This window comes from Fukomys damarensis, unplaced genomic scaffold (genome assembly GCF_012274545.1).
Source record: "Fukomys damarensis isolate Sample0158 unplaced genomic scaffold, DMR_v1.0_HiC HiC_scaffold_18, whole genome shotgun sequence".
NCBI lineage: Eukaryota > Metazoa > Chordata > Mammalia > Rodentia > Bathyergidae > Fukomys > Fukomys damarensis.
In genome coordinates, this window is record NW_022900930.1 from 21367680 (window position 1) to 21382411 (window position 14732).

The window sequence follows — 14732 nt, forward strand, 5'->3', positions numbered from 1 at the left end:
GCGTGCGCCCTGAAGGCGGTGGGCGGGGAGAACAAGACCCCGGGCGATTAGGGTTCGGCGCCTGCCATGAGGCGCGCTCAGTCGGTCACGTACTGCGGCCGGATGCCAAGCCCTTTAATCCTTCCGGAGAAGCGGGAGTCGCTGGAGAAGGTTTAGGTTTCTGCACCCTTGCACGTAGCCAGGAAAAAAGGCCAAGCTAAGTAGCTGTGCTCCGACACCGCCTTTGGAAGCCTCTGTGCGCGGTGTTGGCGCTGTGAAGGGTTCTGAAGGAGGGAGACCGCCTTCAGCCTCGCATTCACGGTCGCCCCTCACTGAGGCCCTGAAGTTTAGGGAGGAAAAGCCAGAGTGGGGCCTGTTAGTGTGCACGAGGGGACAGGATTTACCACAGGAACGGCCCCTTCCAGAGTTCAATGCGGTCCTCCAAGCCGTGCCCGAACGCCGTGAAGTGTCCCCTCATGGGGAGAGGGTACAGTGTCCTAGCGCAGTAAGAGGCCAGGCGATAAATGAGTAGTTTGCGGCAACTGTGGTTGTCATCACCCTGATTATTAGGGGGCTTCGTGGAAAAATTAGACCCAGGCCACGGACTGTGAAGACTTAGGGGCTCTTCTCGCTGGGCAAGGGTGTCCACCCTGGGTACCCGGGAGGCAGGACTGGGAAGATGGCCCTCCAGGGGCTCTGTAGGATGCAGTATAGTCAGCCATTCCCTTTTTGTAAAACTTTAATTAAAAGTAGAGCCACTGAAAACTCGATTCTCTTCCTAAGCACTCTCCCCACATTAATCTAGCTAAAACCCAAATCTCCAACTATGTATTTCTTTCTCTAAAGTCTTCAGTGACTCCCCTCTAAAAATACGTATGTTTGTTGTACTTTTAGAGGACAAGCTCAGTGTCTAATTTTTGTTAACTATATATCATTTTGTAATCAGACTCATACAATAATTCTGCGATCATAAATTTATGTTATTAAACTTAAGCAGGAACCCAGGGATAGTTTTAAACATTTTTATTTATATGGCTATTTGGCCATAAGAATAAATTTATATATTCATTTATATAAATGTTTAAGTATATATATTTATTTATTTACATAGACTTCTGTTCCAACACATAGAATGGTATGTTCTTTAATATTTAAACTAATCAAAAATCTTTATTTATTTTTGCTATGAGGGATCAAACTTGGGACCTTTCACTTGTGAGGCAGGCAGCAAAACCACTGAGCTAAATCCCTGGACCTCACAAAAATCTTATGATAAAGAACAGCACTCATGAGGGCCGGGGATTTAACTCGGTGGTTCTGTGGCCTGCCTCGCAGATCCCCGGTACCGGAGAGGGGAAAAAATAAGAAAAGCACTGCTGAAATATTGTTATCAAAGTTAGCAAACTCACATCCCTGTTGCCAAGTTCCTTTTCTCTCATCAACCAATTCGTTAAGCACCATTTCTAAAAGCACATGGAATTAAGCTTCAGGTTTACACAGATGTTCATTTAAAATTCCAGATAAAAGATATTGTCAGAGAAGTTCTTAGAATTTTAAGCATATGTATTGTTTAATCAATTTTTGTAATGGGATATATGGTGAAAGTATCCCTATATTTTTCTTTAAGATACTGTTCATCATGCATTAGGCCTAATAATTATTTTTAAGTTTTGGTTAATATATATTAAGTTTTACAGGGAGAGGAAATTTTGTGAGTAGTTGTTACAACTTTTTTGTCTTTCATCATTATTTGTCCATTGCTCACATTGTTCCAGAAAAATTCTTTATATCTCAGCTGCTCCTACCATTAGTAATGCCCTAAAAACTTTTAAAAATTGAATAAAGCTTGTGGAGCACAAAAATACACATAGTAAATACACTTGAACATTATGAGACTGCAAGTAACTGGAATTCTTACTAAACATATAACAAGTAGGACTGATTTGCAAAAGAGGAAAGTGGTTTACGACTACATTTTGTCTCACTTTTCTCATTACTAAGACAAAATACCAACCCTCACAGTTAAAGGAGGAAAGGCTTATCTAGCTTACAGTTCATAGAGGTTTCAGTTCATAGTTGGCTGGCTCCAAGGCAGGGTGGCAGGGCGGGTGGGCGTGGCAGAGGAGAAACAGTTCATGGCAGATAGAAGACAACAAAAGCAGCAAGCAAGCAACAAAGGACAAGCCAAGACCACAGCTCTTTCTGTTCCTTATGTTTTACTCACCATTAGGGTAAGTAGCACTCATACCCTTAATCCTAGCATCACATCCTTGATCCCAGCAGCACCCACCCTAGATCCAGCCACCTCTAAAAACCCCCACCTACAGCCACATGAGGCTTTCTGGCGACATCTAGATGCAAACCTTAACAAAATTCAACTGGCACTCTTCTAAGCATTGCTAGTTCTAGATGTCTCTTTTGTTAGTAGATATGTGTCTAAAAGTATGCTACTGAGAGTTCCTTTCGAAAATCATAAGAATTGAACAAATAAGAGAAGTGTGGGCTGATTCTTGAAGAATAAGAGTATTCTAAATAGGTCAAGAATGGAAAACTATTTCTAAGAAGTATAAAACACCATCCAAAGCCAGGCGTGATTATGCACACCTGTAATCCCAGCGCTTGGGAGGCTGAGGCAGACAAATTGCTGCGAGTTTGAGGCCAGCCTGGGCTATGAGTGAGTTCAAGACCAGTCTGAACTTCACAGTGAGACCCTGTCACAAAAATAAATAAATAAAATAAAATACTACCCACTGTTGAGTACTGAGTATAGTTCATCCTGGTGGTAGTATATGATGAATATACAACAGTGGTACAAAAAGCTTACAAATGAGAACATGTAAATCTCCACTAATGAATTCAATTTATTATTATAGTAAATCGGCTTTAATTGAATACTTATGTATAAGACACTGATAGGTATTTTATTATCTTTTACAGAAAAGGACACCAATCCTTAAAGTCTTTTAATTATTGAGGGGTGGAGCTGGAATTTGAACTCAGGCAGTTGACTTTAGACCCCACATTTTTATCATTCCTAATACATCTTAACAATTGTGGTCACCTTAGATAAATTCACATTACTAAAATTGGCTTCTTTAAAGTAGAAAAAAGTCTTCAAGGCTTGGGGATTTAGCACAATGGTTCCCACCTGCCTCACAAGAACAAGGACCCAAGTTTGATCCCTGGTACCAAAAAAAAAAAAAATCTTTAAGAAAATTATTGTTATTAATTTATTCCATAGTAAAACTTTTTTACTGCGTGCGGTGGCGCATGACTGTAATCCCAGCACTCTGAGGCTGAAGCAGGAGACGTGGGCAGTTTAGCGATTTAGCAAAAGCCTTTCTCAAAATAAGAAAATAAATAGGGCTAGGGATGTAGCTCAATGAAAATCCCTGGGTTCAATCCCAGCATTACAAAGAAAAAAATCATTTAATAATGGCTGTTAATGTAGCTTTGTTCCTGGAATTGAATATCCCACAATACTTAGTATAGTGCTTCCTATTTAAGGAATTCTTGAATAAATAAATGAATGTTTGAAAATTATTAAATAAAAATTTCCTGTTTGCTTTTATTGATCAAAAAGATACAAAAAAGTGTTTCCTAAATGCACAGCATTAAAAGGAAGAGTAATTGGGAATAACAGCAAAATATATTCAAATAATATTCATCAAAAATTTCTGAATACCGCCGGGCATGGTGGTGCATGCCTGTAATCCCAGCACTCGAGAGGCTGAGGCAGGAGTATCGCTGTGAGTTCGAGACCAGCCTGGGCTACATAGTGAGTTCCAGGTCAGTCTCAACTACAAAGTGAGACACTGTCTCAAAAAAACAAAACAAAACAAAAATCTGAATATGATATATCAATGTTTGTTGGTATCCAGGTAGCCATAATATATCAGTGCTGTTGAGATTCTACTGAGCCTTAAAAGTAACTAAATATTTTCTTTGTTTATATTATGACAAGAGTTCTATAGCTTATGAACTGAAGATGATATGTCAATGTTTTGTGGAAAATTTATGGGCAGTATAGAGAACAGTCTTTTAAAAATTTGGGGGAGCTGGGCATGGTGGTACATGCTTATAATCCCAGCACTCTAAGAGGCTGATGCAGGAAAATTACAAATTCCAGCACAGCCTGGGCAATTTAGTGATTCAGACCCTGTCTCAAAACATAAAAAGGGGTGGGGATACAGCTCAGTATGAAGGTCTTGTATGCAAGCCCCCACAATAAATCTATGTGAAAGACAGAGACAATATTAAACAGGAAATCCTTTAAGGTAGTGTAAAGGTCTCTTAAGCAGACAGGTTAGTCTAGAAAAGCCAAAGAGAGAACTTACTTTCCTGATAGGTGATCATTTATGTTTATTAAATTAACAATAAAATATTTTTATTTTGCAGAATGTGATTTCACTTTCAATATAATCTTTTATTTGTAAATGAATGCCATTTCAAAGCTACTGGCTTCAGGGAAGCCAATAATAAGTTTCTATTGCCAATTTGTAAATGAATTGCTCAGGAACTTTGACAGTTTTTACTAAAAGAATTTCTTTCAGCGAGATCCACATGTGGAAGTACTGTATGGTTTGCCACAGAGTCTTCTTACATGGAGCATGACTGCCTTTTCCTGGGGTCTGGAATGAACTCCTGATAACAGGATCGCCCACAGCCATTTTAGACCATATGGTGACCTAACCATGACAAAGCTAAACTAAAAGGAGGAATCTGGATCCCGAAAATCATCACAGATGTATCATATAGCTCTGAATTTTCCTCATAGCTTGCCATCGCCCGCAACCTAAAGAAGGACAGGTTTATTTTGGCTCATATTTCAGTAGTCTTACTCCTGGCCTAGTGGGCTGGCTCCAAGACAGGAGGGAATGGCACAGGGGCATGGTGGAGAAATCGATGCTCATGTATAACAGCCAAGAAGCAGAGAGATGAAGAGAGGAACTGAAGAGGGAGATTAACCCTTCTGGGCCACGCCCCAGTGACCTTCAGACCAGACCCCACCTCCTCCCAGCAAGTCAGCTTTAAACCCCCATAATCCAAACACCTTCCAAAAGCCCTGCCTATGAGACCATGAGGCTCTGGAGGGACATCTCGGTACCAACCTTAAGTGGTTGATCTGCCCCAAGGATAGAGCAATGTGTGTGAAGTGAGGGAACTCATGTTTGACTAGGGACAAAGTTGAGTGGAGAGAAAAGGTATAGAAAGGGAAAAGCTGTGAGTTGTTTGCAATTAACATTCACAGAAGCTGGGGATCGAAATACTAACTCATAAAGAGGAGGGTGCCACACTTACACTACATCCACTACACTTACCCTTCTTTTTTTTCAGCTTTAATTGAGTTTATTGGTACATTTTAGGGATACAGTACAGTTACATTCATTGTTGGGATCTTGTACTTCTACATGACAAGTCTTGATTCTCATTTTTTCCCCTTACCCCTGCCCTACCCTTCTTTTTTAAAATCACACATTTCTTTCAGATTCTATGTTATCAAGTAACATCTACTTTCTATTACAAAATTTTCTAAATTTACAATGTATTATGCAATCAGTTGTCAAGCTTCAAACCATGATTTTATATCAAATCTCAAGATTGGCAGAAAAAAGCATACTCTTGCTGTCTTAGTTACTTTTCTCTGGTTGCTGAGACAAAAATACATGACAACTAAAGTTAAAGGGGGAAAGGATGATTTGGCTTACAGTTCATAGAAGTTTCAGCCCATAATCCGCTGGCTCCAAGGCAGGGTGGCAGAGGGGTGACAGTTCATGGCTGTACAAGACAGCAAAAGCAGGAAGAGGTCTTAACAGTGTCTTTCTGCCCCTTTCATTTTATTCAGACTTCTTAGGGCGGGTAGCACTCACTCCCTTAATCCTAGTACCCTCCAGCCTAGCCCCACCATGAATCAGTTCCAGTGTCACACACTATAGATTCAGCCACCTCTAAAAAAGCATGAGGCTTTGAGGGGACATCTAAACAAAACCCATAACATTTGCTTTCTTTTGATCTTAGTTCTTACTTTTTCATATTGAAAAGTACTATACTAAATTTCAAGTCACAAGAGTCCTGCCATGTTAAAAAATCATAATTTGGCATTTTAGAGAGACAGAATAGAATAATAAAGATTTGCATAGGTGTTAGAACATCCCAGCTCTCCCACTGAGTTTGTAAATTATCTCTGTCACCATGCCTCAGTTTCCTCATTATAGTTCCTATCTTATAAAGTTTTATAGGAATGACTACCTGTAAAGACTTAGAACAAAGAACAATACAGTTAGTAAGAGCTCAATGTTATTATTTTTCCAGACCTTCTCCAACACTTCTTTTAAACTACAGCAACAGAAAACATGTGCACTGTTATAACCACAGAGGGTAATGAGAGCTTATAGAAGGTAAGATCTGATATTCTTCCTGAATATGCCAAGGATTTTCTTAACCTTTTTGGGTTAACATCTTCAGTCAAAGTAAAAACTTCTGTATCAGCTTCTGGGTAATAAATGACAATGCAAACTACCTGCATTATCCTATTTGTATTTTCTTCTAAATACTGTATCTAATATTGCTTCACCGTTTAATTCATTGAGAACTTTATATTCATTAATGAAACCATAGATTTGGGAAGTCATATAATGAAATAATTATATATATCTAGGAAGGGACATTTTTTTAATCCTTTAATTAAAAATATAATACTCTAAAATACAGATGAAGAAATTGACTCTTAAAAAAAGGTCCAAAGAACAGGGGGAAAGGGAAGTGGAGGGTGTAGGGGAAAGGAAAGAAGGGAAAGGAAAAAATGGAAACAAAGTTTTGGTAACTAGGGAGGGGTGGAGGGGTTGGAGGGCAGGGGAATGGGAAAAAAATAAGAACCAAGATGTGTCATGTACAGGTACAAATTCCCAATGATGCATGTCACCATATTGTATACATATAATGTATCAATAGATTTAATGAAAAAAATATAAATGATTCTTCCAAAATCACAGAGATGGTTCACTGATTTTGTTTTTTGCTAATATACTGAATTACTTCCCTTTTCTGCATTTCATTCTCTTTAATGAAGCAACTTTTTCTCTAAAATAATCTCATAATTATACAAATGCAGCTTTCCAGTCACACTAAGGGTCTCTTGAGTTCGTCTCTTGACCACCAATCAAGAACCTGGCCTGAAAGCTTGTTCTTGATTGGTTCAACTAAGCTGTACCCATAGAATGCCAAGGAATAATCAAAGGAGCATAGCAACAACTGAATTTGCTGTCTCACAGCCCCCAGCCTGAGCCAACCTGGACTCCTTCATCCCAAATGAGGTGGCCTCTACATTTTATATGAAGGCTGTGCTTCACCATTCAGCTCTGATCCATCTAATGACATGGCAATCCAATACAGACAGGAAGATAAAACTGAAGAACACAACTAAAATTAAGTATATTCCCAGGTAAAAATAATAGATAAATGCTTTCATGTGAAATGAATTACTCCAATGAGCTTAAATTACAAGGCCATACAAAGATCCTAGTGCACAAGAACTATATCTATTGCCTGTGTCAGGAATTCCCACTAAATGGCAGCAGTAGTGGTGTGTGTCATGATTCACAGTGGAGCTATAATCAGATAGGACTTGCAAACTGGTTTCACCATCAGTCCTGTGCTGTGCAAAAGGAATGGAGGATGACTACATCTTATAGCTATGGAGGGTCCTGGTTTCCTAAGAAAGAATGTTCACATTTCAGAACTTGTAGTTGGTGTCAGATTGTTAGGCAGTGGGAGGGGGGTGCTTTTTATGATAGATGTCAGTTGGGGATGAAGCCTCTGCACTTTCCTGGAAGAAGAAATTTCTGCCATCTTATTTTTTATTCTTGTTTACAGAATACACATTGTGGAAACAGGATGAAGTTGACCAGTGAAAAGTTGCCCAAGAATCCCTTTTATACCTCTATATCTCAGTATGCTGCTAAGTACCAAAAATTATTCCAATGGAGAAAGGAAAACACTGGTATAAATGTAGATATTTAATATTTCCCTGCAAAATATGCTTACTAAAATTTCATTACATGTTAGGATAAACAAGACAAGAAATGTGTGTCTTACCAATTTAAAGGAAGTGGTTACTTTATGGTCTTTATAAAACTTTCCTGTAATAATCTGTGAAATTGCAACTTAATCCAGTACCAAATTATAAGTGAAGGAGTCTCAGAATTCAATACTGATTCTGATTTTACTCTCAGGACTTAAGGATGTGCTTCCAGAAAGAGGAAGCCAAATGTCAATTATATTAAAGAGAATATAACCATGTTTTACTTGAAATGGGCATATAAAGCTACCAGTTTCTATCATATAGATAGATGTAAGAAATTAAGTTGGAGATGGGCAACTGATTTTATTAGAGTAGTTCTAAGTAAGCTTCAGGGTAACAATTTAACTCACCCAGAAGATAACTTTTCCTAAAGAAAAACCAATATATGCACATAGACTGTATTGTTAGCGCTCTGACTTGGCAATCAATACACAGGGTTATTTTGAAAATCAGTCAGTATTACAAAGTAAAGTGTTAGGGACTATGATAATGCTTTTTCCCTTGGGCTAAAGAGGCCAGTTTTAGGGATGCAAACTAAGAAAGAAAATAATATTAACAGTCAGGTGAATTGTATATAATTTATTACTTCAAGAGAAAATTCACATTACATGGTTAATGGAATTTTTACTTTATTAATTCAGATCATTACAGCCATGCTAATTTGGTGGATAAAGCATTGCAGCTCTTGAAGGAAAGAATAAGAAGAGGGGATGCTCTGGCTTATTTCCTACGTGGTCAACTATATTTTGATGAGGTATTTATTTATTTGTATTCATCCCTATAAACCTATTGTTAAGATCCCCAGATACAAATTTCATGATTCATTCCTTATATTATTATACCAGGGAAATCCTATCAAATTACTTCAGGTATGATATACCAGTTTAAGTAGATATCTGACCTTTCTTTATAAAAGTCATTCTCAGAAATGTTACGGTAGAAGCTATTGTGGTATTTAAAAATTATTTTTCACACTATAAGTTAAAATATTTTTATATTTTTGCTCAAAATATTATATATATATATATGATATTTTCATACTGCTTATGATTGAAGGCCTGGATTCTTATCTACCACTGTGCTTAAAAGTAACTTTGTGTGTTTCTATTCAGCATGGAGTCAGTTTCATATACATTACGCTATCGTAGGAGGTCGATTTAGGGGAAACTATGCAAACTATCATCCAACTTCAGTAGTATACCTTTGATTCTTCATCGAACCCCAAGGGAAAGTTTAAAAAGAGAATGTCCTCTGTCCCTTATGATCCAGTGAATATTTGGGAGTTATTCACCCATATCCCACTTTCTAACCTTTCTTTCTACAAACAAGTATCTGTTGAGAACTCAGCATGCACATGTCATTCTGAGTTGGCATAGTCCAACAGCTAAGGGCATGATCTCTCAGGTTTGGCCACAGGTTTCAGTACATCTATATTGCTTAATTGTGTATGTTTGGGCATAAATAGCCTCATGGCACCTCAGCTTGGTGTTACTGTAGTATCATAATAAAATAATCATTTTCTGGGAAATTACAGGGATGGTATGAGGAAGCATTAGAACAGTTTGAAGATATCAAGGAGACAGATCATCAAGCAACTTACCAGCTCGGAGTAATGTATTATGATGGGCTGGGGACCACTGCAAATGCTGTAAGTTGTTTTGTTCACAGTGTTTAAAAGTTCTTGTCAGTGGATTAGTTTGTACCATTAAATCATTTATATTTTAGTGATATCTCTTTTTGTTTGTATGACAGAATCTTGCTGTGTAGTTCAGGCTGGCTGGAACTCACTATATATGTAGCACAGGCTGGCCTCAAACTATTGACCACTCTCCTGTCTCAGCCTCCAGAGTGTGGGGATTACAGGCAGCCATAAGAATGCACGATGAAATTGTCATAATTAACAATATAATTTTTCATATTAAAATATTTTCTACAAATATTATAGATGGTTCTTTCAGATCTAGTGACCTTAGTTAAAAATCAAATTTTTATACTTTTCATAAATAGTAAAGACATCTATAATTCTAAATTTTGAGACCAGTTCTAATAGATAATCTTGATGGGAAATTGCATTGTCAGTTTGCCATAAAATTTTTTTCAAATTGCCTAAGTTGAGTCTCTAAAGGTCAATTAGAATTTTTGAATTCTCTGATCTATCACAGCAAATGTTCTCTGTTCTCATTGGCTATCAATAACTGTTTAAATATTTCATTTATTCTTAAAAAAATGTTCTAAAGCTACGTAATCATTAGGAAAAACTAGAAAATAAGTAAAAATAGAGTTACTCCAAAATCTGCTATCAAATATGAACACTTAAAAAAGTAGGGGCTTTGTTCTGTTTTGTTTATTGTATCAGGGATCAAACTGAGGACCCTGCATCTGTGAGGCAGGTGAGCCACCACTGACCGAAATCCCCAGCCCTGAACACTCACTACTTTATGAAATCCACTTACCAGGAATTTATCCTGAGATATTCAGAGCCAATTACTTGTCTCTCTGCAGATTCTCTGTATGAATGAATATCCCCATCTCTGTGGTTCCACATCTAATTCATCCACAGATCTACACAAATCCTTTTATTGTTAAGGCAGTGGAGTTTCTTTGTGCATCAGTACTTTTCATAGCGGTTATACTCATGCTTGGAATTGTCCCTGAGCAACATAAACCTGGCTAGAAAATTCCATTTCAGTTTTTTGTACGAGGAGCCCCTGCTGTGCAGTTCATGAACTATGACCTTTGAACTATGAACTATGAGCTATTTTTATGAGCTTTCCATTCTGTTTTAGTTGAAGTAATGTATTATTTATTTATTTAGAATGTATTATTTATTATTAATGTATTTATTATTTTTCTTATGTATTTATTATTATGTATTATTTATTGTGTATTATAATATTATGTATTAATGTATTATTTATTCATAATGTGTTATTTATTTATTCTTCAATTCTACAAACACTTGGAATGATGTCAGAAATGTGCTGGAGAATCAAAGCTGAGTGTGACAGTCATCAATAGTCTGAGAGAGACTATCAGCAAGTGACATGTCCTGGACTGAGATAGATACATGTATAGGAAAAAAGATGGGCTCAGGGAAGTTTTCATAGAACAGCTGACTCAAGCTGAACATTACTGATTAAAAAAAACATATCAATAAGAGAAGGAATCAAAGGGAGGAATGGCATTTAGATAGAGGAAGCAGCATGAGCAAAACGGGAAGCTTCCTTCAATAGACTAGATCCAATTTCCCTAGCCATTTAAATAGACTTACTCATATAATTGTGGAAAAATATTAGTAGCAAACAATTACCTATTATCTGTGCTGGCTATGAGTAGGCAACTGGCCACCTCAAATCATATATGAGAGACTAGGTTACAACAGCAATCTCAATGTGAATTAAGCAACCTTCTGACCATGATCTTTGGGGCAGCTACCACCCAATATCTCTGACCACTATATCATATGACATGTACTAAATAATTAGAGGCTGGGAATATAGTTCATATAGATACATAGAGTATATATTATATATAGATATATATATAGGAATATATATATGTATATATATATAGAAATATAGAAAGTGATTGCCTAGGCAGGCATGGTGGTGCACACCTGTATTGCCAGCATTCAAAAGGCTGAGGCAGTAGGATTGCTGTGAGTTCGAGGGCAGACCCAGGCTGCATAGTGAGTTCAAGGCCAGCCTGAACTACATAGTGAGACCCTGTCTCAAAAAACAAACAAACACACACACAAAAATTGAAAGTGATTGCATAGCATGGCCCTTGTTTATATTCCTAAAGAAATAAAAAATAATTAAAGTCAGAAATATACATTAATATGCTAATTTTATGAATCTTTTTTATCTTCAAATAATAAAATGTCTTTTAGGGAATAGTATTAAAGTCTATCCTAAAAGCATTTTTTAATTTTTGTTGCTTTTTTTTTGTGTGTGTGGTATCCAGGATCAAACTCAGGGCCTTGCCAGGGCAGGCGGCAATGCCACTGAGCTAAATCCCCGACCACATTTTTAAATTTTTAATATTTTTATTTTTTGGTACCAGGGATAGAATTCAGGACCTTGCACTTATGAGGCAGGCATGTGGTGCCACTGAACTAAATCCCTGGCCCTAGAAAACTTTTTTAAAATAAATTTTATTTTATTTTATCCTATTTCCCCTCTCAAGTCTCCTCCCCTCCCTATGTACAAAAGCTTTGTTTCCTTTTTCCCTTATTTTTCACTTTTTTCCTTCTTTCTTTCCTTTCTCCTCCCTCCTCCCTTGTTCCTCTTACCATTCTAGAAAACATTTTAAATAAGACTAATCACCAATAAGGTGAATAGTTGAGGGCTATATGCTTATTCAGTTTATTAATTCATTCATACATTTAAATATCTTGCAAAAACTTTTTCTCCAGTGATTCAGACTCTCCAGATGTTTGGTATGTTAAATAATATTGCTTGCAAATTCAGTTAAGATTGAACTTATTGTAATTATTTTATCAGTTGACTTTCTTGATCTGCCAGATTTTGAGTGTATTGTTTTTATACCAAGGTTATTATAAAACCCAATATGCCTTTAAAAAATATTTTTAAATGTCTCAAAGCTTTTTCATATATTCACTTTATGATCATGCTGCTTGTTTGTTATTTATCAATATAATTATAATAAAAGATTAGTTAGTTGACTGTCAAAATTAATTGGGAATTAGATGAATAAAGGAAGACTAAGAAATTATGAAGGAGTTATATATCTCTTCCTGAAGATAATGTCATAGCATGTTCTTTTCTTTGACACTATTCCGATTAAATTTCCCATGTCTCTCTAGAGTGAAAATCATACCAAAGTATTGGTTTTATACTTATTTGTGCAAACTCGGTGATCTCCTATTTCCATTTAAATAGTATCAAGACTAAACCATCACATGATGTAGAATTATTTATCATAAAATTTAGAAATAAGTGCTTACAAAATGATACTACTGGTAAGATAATATTCACAACTATGTCCTTTTAAATATCCATAATTTGGCCATAAAGAATTTACAAAAACCAAAATAATCAGCCGTTTAAATTTACCAAAGAACTAATACCCCCCCAATATTTGGAACCAATACAAAATATTTGCTACAGAAAATATAATAGGGCAATAAATAAATTCTTAATTTTAGGTCCTACAAGGAAATAATACAATAGGAATGTTATAGGAATGGTGGCAAGTAAACTGTATCCCAAAAAAGTTAAGAAAACATTTCATTAATCAAACATGAAAAGACTGAAGGACAAATTACAATGTAACACAAATTGAAATTGTGGAAACAAATATTTAAAAATTTTACTTCCCGGAGTAAAAGATGGACTGTATTAGAAGAGAATGTAGTATATTGTTTATATGGACTATTTTCTGTATAGTGTCCTGAAATATTTAGGAATGACGTATCCTGACATTTATGTATCTATTGGAGGCTTAAAACAGGTCAGAAAAAAATGTAGATGAATCAAATACAGCAAAATAGTACTCCTTCTTGTTTCATCTCCATCTAATATCTGGCAGAGTTTGTGTCGCACAGAATGTAACAGTATTATTAGTTCAAAAACAGTGTGAAGAAAAAGCAGTCCTTTAACACTTGTGGCCTTATGTGGTATAATGTGTCATTTTGCCATGTTTTAGAATGGATTCTTTTATTCATTTTTAAATAATTTGCATATGTACTCAAATCTGTTTCATTTGGGGGGAGCAAAGAAAGGATTAAAAACCTCCCAAAAATATATATTATAAAGAATGGCGCCGGGGATTTAGCTTAGCAGTTCGGTGGCCCACCTCGCAAGCGCAAGGACCCAAGTTCGATCCCCAGTACCAAAAAAAAAAAGAATGGCAAGAACAGTGAGTTGTGTCAAAGTGAAGGGGAATATTTTTAGAGAGAGCAATGCTAATGCCTTTTACTGTAATAAGTTTTTTTAAATTTTAAATACTGTCTTTAGTGACCATACCTCATACTTCAGTTGCAATTCAGTTACTTCAAAAATTCAGTTACAATTTTTGTTTTAGTCACAAATCTTTTGAAAAAGTGAAAAATATGTACACATACATATATACAAGTGTGTGTCCTTTTATATTTGCATCATTTTTACCATTTTTGACGGTCATTATGGCTTCATATCAGTCTGAGTTGCCATCAGACATCATTTCCCAACTTGCCAACTGACAGGCTTCTTTTTAAAATTTATTTATTTGTTTATTCTTTTATTTATAAATGACAGTGTTTCACTGTGTAGCCCAGGCTGGCCTCAAACTCACGATGACTCTCCTGCCTCAGCCTCCTGAGTTCCAGGATTATAAGCATGTGCCACTATTCCCAGCCTGATGGGCTTCCATTGAAGGACATTTTTTATAATGCAAGTCTCCAAGTTATGAATTATCTCCAATTTCAGCTACTTTAAGTAGTTTTAATTTGCTTTAATTTTGACAAATTGTTATTCTCATTCAGTTTTTTTTTCTTTTTACTCTTTAAATATGTCATTCTGAAATCTTCTGGTCTTTATTTCTCATGAGAAATCAGTCATTAATTGTATTGCAGTTCCCCATTTGTAATGTGTCACATATCTCTGGCTGCTTGCAAGACTGAAGTTTGGCTGTGATGTGTACCTATAAAATGGTTTTTTGTTTGTTTGTT

General features: G+C 36.3%; 1 protein-coding gene across 4 annotated transcripts in view; it reads left to right on the forward strand.

The window, feature by feature from the left end:
* Positions 1–2135: 2135 nt before the first annotated feature.
* Positions 2136–14732, forward strand: part of Lrp2bp (LRP2 binding protein) — a 32854-nt gene continuing 20257 nt past the window's right edge. For all 4 annotated transcript variants that reach the window (XR_779312.1, XR_002025206.1, XM_010619751.1 and 1 more), the window contains exons 1-6: positions 2136–2210; positions 6292–6377; positions 7251–7420; positions 7852–7978; positions 8701–8813; positions 9594–9707. Coding sequence is in view for 2 of the 4 variants with exons in the window: in XM_010619751.1 (XP_010618053.1) it covers positions 7873–7978; positions 8701–8813; positions 9594–9707 (333 nt within the window). In the remaining 2 variants the exon portion in view is untranslated. The remainder of the gene's footprint in view (positions 2211–6291; positions 6378–7250; positions 7421–7851; positions 7979–8700; positions 8814–9593; positions 9708–14732) is intronic.